Genomic DNA, 8,782 nt, shown 5'->3' with positions numbered 1-8,782 from the left:
ATTGTGCTTTAAACAAGAGTTTAAGCCCGGTCTACTTAAACCATCTACATTTCTTGCCCTAAAAATTAGAAAGGTCCATATAATCACAAATAGTCATGGTTGATTGTTTCGTTTTCATCACAAGCTACCTTTACCCTAAAGGAAACTGGTTAAGGTAAACGGTAAATGGTCGAATGGAAAACTGTGTATAAAGGCCACACTAACCACAATGCGAACAAAGGTACTCCCACCTCTTACACTGTCCACACGCTCACATAATGGTGTGACTTCTAGCTCCTAGTTTTTTCCTGGCCAAAATAAATTTGATTGAAAAGACAGACTTGCATCACAGATAAATTATATACTTAGCCACACACTTGGTCTTGGAATGTGGAAGAATGCTGTGTGATTAACCCTTGACACATGTATCTTTTTGATAAACTATCATGGCTTGGGTAATTTTAACAGACGGAGCTGGTAAGCTTTATACAACATATGCAATTATGTCTGCTGACCATTAGATGGAGATATAAGCATTTAGTGTTCACAAAATACACTTGACTTTTATTGTGAAGTTGAAGGCATTTTCCATTATTGCTTACTGCTAAATCCTATGGAGAAGACCTGAAGGAATAAATGTGACCGATTCTGCTAAGGCTCAAAAGGCCAGCGTTATCTGACTCCACTTGGTCACTTCTCAAGCTACCTCTGTGTTCGTTGACTGGTAGACCAGAAAATAATACTCAGGATTCACTCAGTTCAATTATAACAAAGCTTTAGTAAATGATATTGCAAGCAGAATACAACTTATGCATCGTGACAAACGGGTACCCATGCATAAGGACCAGACCCCCTTTAAGACATGTTTTTTCTTGTCCTAACGCCAACAGTCTGTCCGGGAATCTGGTCCCGTCCTATTCTCTACACTCTCTTTATTCTCTCCAGGTTCCTCCCTCCGCCGTGGTGTCTGTGCCGCTAATCAGTTGGTCATAGCTCAGACCTTCTGTCTGTGGTTGCAATGGAGGAAATTATGTTCATGTAGGGTTATGAGCAGATATGCAACAGTTTGTGGATTGTGTAGTTTTTAGGTAATCTAGGTTCCGGCCTAAATGGATCAATATAAAAGTGTTACTGGAATGGATGGTTGTCTAGTTGGGCAGGGTTGATAGCAATCCTCATCTTTTTGTGTACCCCGATATCTTGCAGTTTTTAGTTATGGAGAGGAAGTCACAGGGTCAGAAAGACAATACACTCGCACAAGTCCTTTGAACAGGTGGAGCTGAAACAGGCTTTGGTGTTTCCAGTATTATGTTGGACTGGGACTGGTTATGAAGTATTACACTTTCTCAGTTGCCACAGAAAAAAAAAATCTCTGTGCCATGGGTTTAAAGATCCTATGGCATGAAAATTTCACTTTGAGGTTTTTTAACATTAATATGAGTTCCCCCAGCCTGCCTATGGTCCCCAGTGGCTAGAAATGGCAATAGATGTAAACCGAGGCCTGGGTATCCTGCTCTGCCTTTGAGAAAATGAAAGCTCAGATGGGCCAATCTGGAATCTTCCGTTTATGACGTCATAAGGGGAAACGTTACCTCCCCAAATTCTCTGCTCTATTTTGAGTTAATAAATTGATTGATTGCATTTGTGAAACTGAAATGATGAAAAGGAATTTCTTTTAGCATATAGATACAGTCTTTTCAGTGGCCACTTGTGCAGTTTGTATAAGCAAATTCTTTTACAGAAGTTTACACTTATAAACAGCGCCCATAATAACAAGAAGACGTTCCAGGGTTTTCCACCAGTATTACTCCAACCTCTGCAAGGCTGGCAGAGAGGGAAACAGCACAACAAAAGCTGCAGCCACTGTATCGTGGTTATAGCACAGACCGTAAAATGCCAGTCTGCTGGTGGGGATGACTTCAATAGTTAGTAAGGAGGGAGCAATAGTCAAACTGAGACTACTGCAGAACTTTGAGTTGCCTATTATTAGTTAGCTTTTTTTAATGTGCATTTTCCACAATAATAAAGAATAACTAAAGAAGATGTTGCAGTAGTGAAATGTCACGGATACAGTTTGTGTCCAGTCTAACAATTTGAGGACACAGATTAATATGTTAGGGTCTGGCACTGTTTCATGAATAAAGTACTATTGACAGACTGCTCAGTGGCAAAATAAAGTGTTTAAATTGCAATTTGCAGTTGTCATATTAAAGAAGAAACACGTTGTGCATACAGTGGGCTCTAAGATGGCTCCTGAAGAAAAAACAAACAAACAATAATACTTATTACTTATACTACTACTACTACTACTACTACTACTACTACTATATTACTTATATTTCATTTTGAGCTTACTGTGCAGATTACTTGACTGCACAGGTCAGAGACAAAATTAAGAAGAAAAAAATACCCAGATTTGAAGGCAAGGTATCACACAGGATGATAATTATTCAGTTTTTGAGCAAAGTGAGATTTTCCATAAATGACACAATTGTGTCCTGTGTTCTGGCTCCACCCTCAGGCCAAATTTCCTCATTTCTGTCTTGATTTGTACATATTTTGCTCCAATAGTGCCATGTACAGTATACCCAAGCATTTATTTTATATCCATTCAACAGCTATATTTCCTGATGGGTCATGACAAACTCGGGGACACATTTTTTCAATTTTCTGCATGCAGTCTGAGTATGTTGGGGAGATTCTTCTAGTTAAGGTCAACAAACACAGTGCTGGTAAATTTAATAAAACTCAATGCGGCCCAGGTAGAACCCAAGATGACCCATAATAACCCTCTTTTCGCTGAACCGCCCCCAGGAGCGCAAATACATTCCCTAATTTACCGACGTGCGTCTGTGGAGGGAAAAGTCCGATGTGCCTCGGGTGCAAAATAGGAATGATACATGCGTCGGTGTACAAAGGCAATTGCCCTGAGTGCAAGATAGGGCCCATTGTTTGGCTTCTCTGGACAGGCCACAGGGGCTCCTGGTTGAATTGAAGCTATGATATATCCACAGAGCTTTTCCTGCTTTTCTTCTTTTGCTAGAGTCAGTCACATAGCTTTGGTTTAACCGCAAACTAACAGCAGCCTGAGGGTCCCAAATAAAACTTTGACTGAAAGGTCACAAGTTCACACCTTTATCATCACTTAGTAAATAACAGTGAACAGCCATCTGTTTCCTTAATAACAGCCTTTGAGTGCCCTTTGATACATTCCTGAATACTACTGCTCACTGGCAGACTATAGCCCCTTTCGCACATGCACTGCAACCTTGAATTTATCTAGACATTACCCTGAGGAGCTGTATGTGAGAATGTAAGAAATGTTACCAATGAGGGAGAGCAGCTAAAAGAAAAAAACGTTTTTTTTTTTTTTAAACATTTAAAACATTTGTTGTAGCCTGTTATAAAAATATTACAAAATAAATCCATGACAAAGTTAAAAAAATGTTTTTATTAGCTTTACAGTTTGTTTTCCAGAGAGTGGCTCAAAGTCAAATATGTATACACACACACACACACACACACACACACACACACACACACACACACACACGCATAACACTAGTGTGTGACATGTCATTGCAGTGTTTCAACCTCCATTATTTACTTCATTACAGAGTTTATAAAAGCTTATGACTGTTGCATTAGAAACACTACTGTTGCTTTTTCTTTGAAGTCCCCTTTCTGCAACACTTACGGGTGCAGAACATGCAGCATTTGAGTGTCACCCACAAAACAGTTAGAGAACGATGACAAAAAAAGCCAATGACATCCAGGCTATGGTACTGAATCCAGTTCAAGTCATGTGCAGCTACCCTTAAGTGTTCGGCTCCTTTGTGTCTTATGACGAACTCTGTCCAGAAAACAGCCAGGTCCAAAGGCTGAACAGGACGGTCCAGGTGAATCTGAGACAGCATCACCATCTTCTCTTTGTAACTACATTTTGAAAATACAAAGTTAATAGGATGATCTTCAGTTTCGATCATCACGATGTCTAATCGTATATCCTCACAGACTACATTTGTACAACTTTTTACACTATAAAATGTATAAAATAAAATACAAAAAATTAATGTCAGTATAAAGATAGCTTGCCTTCTAACAGCAACAGTAATAACAAATTAGTGCAGCTTATTAAATGCACCCTGACAAATAAATGTTCAGAATACAAATGCAGCAGATGTTATAGTATTAGCTACGACTTAGCATATATCAAGTATATTTAAAGAGTAGGATACATGTAAAAAAAAGTATGGGGGATTAGGGAAGTATTTGTGAAGCTCTATGCATTATAAAATGTGTTTAAAAATAAATCAGTAAAAAGGAAGAAAGCCTTTGCACACTTGATGATGACAAAGCAGTCTACATTGATTTGTTATCTATAGAGTAGAGGGACATTGACCACAGAAAGTGACTCAAATTGTGCAAAAATAGTTATTTATTTACAAAAATGTCCATATGTTTTCAGCAACAAGTCATCCAAACCATATGATGAATAAGAGTCACAGGAACGTTTCATAACTTAGCGCCCCTAGTAGTGGCAGGAATGGTTTTCCATCCTCATAACTAAACCAGAGAACATAACGGTCGTGGTTATAAACACGTTAACATTGCGATATGGTCGCAGTTTAGTTACGTTTAGAAAGAAACACTACTTGGTTATTTTTAGGCACCAAAACTACTAAGTTAAGTTTAGAAAAAAGAATATAATCGTTTAGCTACGTTTTGTCAGGGGTGAACGTGCCCCAGGCAACATTATTGAAAACAACTGTGTGGGTGGACCATGGGTGTGCAGGTGCTTTACAAATACTGAAAATAAAACACATTATTTTACATACTTTATACATAGAATATAAAGTATGTTTTTCTAATTTCTTTTTCCATTTCTGTCAGTTCTTTGGGTTTTCTAAATGCCGTCTGATTAAAGGTTCCCTGTGGAGTTTTAGACCTCTAGAAGCGTTATGGAGTTGTTTTTTCTAACAGTGGGTCCCCGTTTTGCACTGATTTAGGTGGTGGTAATGTGCCAAGATATGAAGGAATGCACCAGCAAATGCAAGGAAGAGGAAAAAATCGTCTTTGTTAATGTTTTTGAGGAGGGAAAATGCACTTGTTTTCTGACTTTTTACTTTTCCACATACAACTCTTTAAAAAACATAATCCACCGGTCTTACCTTTTGTCATGGATGATTTTATTTAGTGCATCCAATAGGTTTTCAGTCGTCACATCATACATTCCGAGTTTCTCTGCCACACCACGGGACACCATGCGATGTACATTGTCCGCCTGGTCCCCAAACAGTGGAAACATCAACATGGGTACAGCATTACAGATCCCCTCATAGATACCGTGGGAACCTCCATGAGTCATTAAGACTTTAGCTTTGGGATGGGCTGAAGAGCACAAAAACATACACAATTATAGGTCCACTCCACCACAAACCAATTGCAGGTAATGTTTAAAAAACAAACTTTGATTAGTTTGAATGATATGATTCATTACATGACTCTGTCTGGATAAAACGATACACACCTAAAAGATCATTCTGAGGTAACCACTTCAAAAGTCTCACATTCTTGGGTACATCTTTAGGTTGGGCTCCAGTGTATCTCCACAGAACCTGAAACAGAAATAATACCTCTTCATTTTTAACATGTGATTGTTGTAACATTATTTACAACAAGGCAAGGCGGGGGACAAAGTCCTATGGTTCAAACTGATTAGGGCTTTAGCAGGTATAGGCTGAGTGTGGAAATATCTGCCTACTGTGTACATGTTTGCAGTTCTTGTGTAGTTAGGAACTTGTTTGTTTTGTTTGAACATTCTAATACAACTAAGTTTTTTTGTTGTTGCATGAACTGATATTATTATTGGATTGAATCCAAGTGAAGTCATTTAATCTGTTATGCTATTGTTACCCTTTGAGGAATTTGCCGAAAGGCCTCAAAGAACTGTTTAGCCTTATCCTCAGGCATGCTGGATACCATTGAGCCCAGAGTAAAGACAATAAAGCCGTCGTCCCCTGAGCCATCCACGAACTCCTCCAAGTCCTGCAGAGAGGTTGGAAAAGAAACAAAAATGAGTTGAAAAAAACGTTTTAAAGAAAAAAAAACATCGTAGTTTGTAGTATGCTCATAATAAAATGTTAGATGTAGTGTTCGATCAGCAAAGTGCATTAGTTAGATGGGATTAATAGTATCAGCATTGCATTCAGCAGAGATCCACCCAGTTAAATAATGTTAGAAGCACAATCTTATATGTGCTTATGTCAAAAATCCATTTGATCTATTTGATGATGTTAACACAACAGGACCCCTCACTTCTTTACTTAGATTATGCTGGCCATAGTCCACAAATCTGCTTTTCCTGGCTCAGAGTTCACACACTGAATCTTCCAGCAGCCAAACCTGTTCTTTCATAAGCTTATTAGCCAGTTGTTGGTACATCATGATAAACCGTTAATCTTTACAATCTTTTCAGCACCCGTGTTTGTCTCCATATCCAGTTCATAAGTAGAAGTACCTTCTTTTACCACAGAAAATGATGACCGAAAGTTAGTATTTGTTGTATAATATTGAAATATTCCGCAGGTCCCCAAAATGTGTAATGAAATTATATTTTTATTATTATTTATTTATAATTGTATTACTAAATTGTTGTTTGTCTACACTCTGACACAGCTGTTCTGTTTCCTGAAACTTTTTTGCAACCAGCACTAATGCAGACATTCTAAATTCCCTGAATCTTTTCCACTTATTATGTTATGTAAGTTTACAAAAAAAAATTAATTGTAGTCTGCACTGGTTCAACATATTGCACAAGAAAAAAAAAGCTTAGTAAATCAAGTGTTTTCAGTCCTTAAGTCATGGACACAGATATCCAATGGCCATGTCACAAGAAATCTACAACTAGCTGAAAACACATTTATTTAACATATGATCACCTTATTAAGTTATTTAGGACAAGCAAACAATTACCTATTAACACATCAGGCTTTCTACTACTTTTATTATATAGCTGCTAACTTTGTCAGATTGTTTTTGCTGAAAAGGTTTACCAATAGCTTTAAAACGAGAGCAGAATCTGTGGGTTGTGCAACCGAAACATTGATCTAAAAGAGCTGCAGTATTGAATAATAATTCTCCATTGGTTCATCACTATGAGCGACCCCTCTCATATTATACATTGCAATACAATGCAATGATTCAAATATAAAACTATTGATTGGTGTATTTTTCTGGTTTTCATTGTAGTCTATGGGGCTTTAGCCTGTCTCAACACAAAGACAGTGTATGCTGTTTGCCTTAAGTGAATCCAGATGTGATCAGTAGTATAAAGGTGGTGGGTTTGCGCGTGCATGTGTGACGTCATCACACGCACGCGCAAACCCACCCTGTAATCTGGTCATATGAGCGTGCATGTAACGTCGCGGGTGCCCGTTGGTACTCGCGATCGCCATCTAGTGGCCGAATGTGGTATTGCATCTAATCGTTGCTGGTACTCGCGGGCGCCATCTAGTGACCGAATATGGTAGTGCATCTAATCGCCGGTTGCGCGCATACCCGCGAACGTAATGACGTCGCTGTCGAACGTCGTCACACCGCGGACGCCATCTAGTGGCCGAATGTGGTATTGCATCTAATCGTTGCTGGTACTCGAGGGCGCCATCTAGTGGCCGAATATGGTAGTGCATCTAATCGTCGAAACTGCGCACGCATCTAGCGGATGTGATGACGTCGCGGTCGAATGTCGGCACACCGCGAGTGCCATCTAGCGCCCGAATATGGGAGCGCTAGATGCTGTGTGCGCATCTAGCGGATGTGATGACGCAGCGGTCTAGTGGTCGAATATGGGAGCGCATCTCGCGAACGTGGTGACGTATGTAGTGCGGGCGGCCGCTTCACCACTACAGGGGTCTGGTGCACTTGAGCGGAGGCGGATTCTCACAGATTTCATAGTGCCTGTAGCACCCTTTTTACCACGTTGCGTTTTTCCGCAACAAAAGGCCATCTGGAGTTTGTCTTATGTTTTGGTGAAAAACAGCTAGGGATCGTTTCTCAGCAGTGCCCTCTTTAGCCTTTTGTTTACTGCTATTTAGCTCTTTTTTTAGATGTTTTTTTTTAGCTAGTCTGGTAACTAGCTTGTTTCCACGTTTTTTCCACATCAAAAAGCCCTCTGGAGTTTCACTTTTTAATTCTTCTTGGTGCAAGCAACGCAGATTAGTTTTTTCATCGCTACCTACAAGTGGTAAGTAAAGCTTGTGTTTAAGAATGTTCAAAGCTATTTAATTCATTCAGTCATTCATGAATTAGCTAAAACTTTGATCGTGTGTTCGTAATGCTGGTGGGTTGTACCACATGACGCTAGTGTTAAAAAAAAAAAAAAAAAAAAAGTTGTGTTAGACCAGTAGCTAGCTTGTAAATGTGGGGTCTTTTGTTGTGAGTGTTAAATCGTCATAAAGGGGTTTGGTTTGTGGTGTTTAAAACCCCTTGTTTCAAGACGGGTCTGCTCACTTTTTACCTGCATTTTGTAGCTACGTGGCTAGCTAAAACTTTCCCTCGTTTTCTCAACAAAGTCCTCTGAAGAAAGAGGATTCGGTTCTACAGCAATGGCTGCATTTGGTGAGTATATTTAAAAAAAAAAAAAAAAAAAAAAAAAAAAAGAAAAAAAGCTTATTGTAAGGTATTTAATTCATTCAGACATTTGTGACTTAAAAACGTTTTTTTTTTTTGTGTGTTATAATGTAGTTTGCATCATTAGGTGATCGTGCAAAGAGCTGGGATAACGTGGCTGTGTTAGTTGACA

The 8,782-nt window shown here is 39.0% G+C and overlaps 1 protein-coding gene across 1 annotated transcript; it reads right to left on the bottom strand.

Annotated features, from left to right (window-relative positions):
* Positions 1–3,560: 3,560 nt before the first annotated feature.
* Positions 3,561–6,036, bottom strand: LOC114563679 (UDP-glucuronosyltransferase; the record flags this gene model as incomplete). Its single annotated transcript, XM_028590474.1, has 4 exons — positions 3,561–3,915; positions 5,151–5,370; positions 5,510–5,597; positions 5,896–6,036. Coding segments are annotated over 4 exons (732 nt in total), but the record flags the coding sequence as incomplete, so codon positions are not given.
* Positions 6,037–8,782: the final 2,746 nt, after the last annotated feature.

Source organism: Perca flavescens, chromosome 11, assembly GCF_004354835.1.
Source record: "Perca flavescens isolate YP-PL-M2 chromosome 11, PFLA_1.0, whole genome shotgun sequence".
NCBI lineage: Eukaryota > Metazoa > Chordata > Actinopteri > Perciformes > Percidae > Perca > Perca flavescens.
The sequence above is the reverse complement of the archived record's forward strand: the minus strand, read 5'-3'. Positions and strand labels throughout refer to the sequence as shown.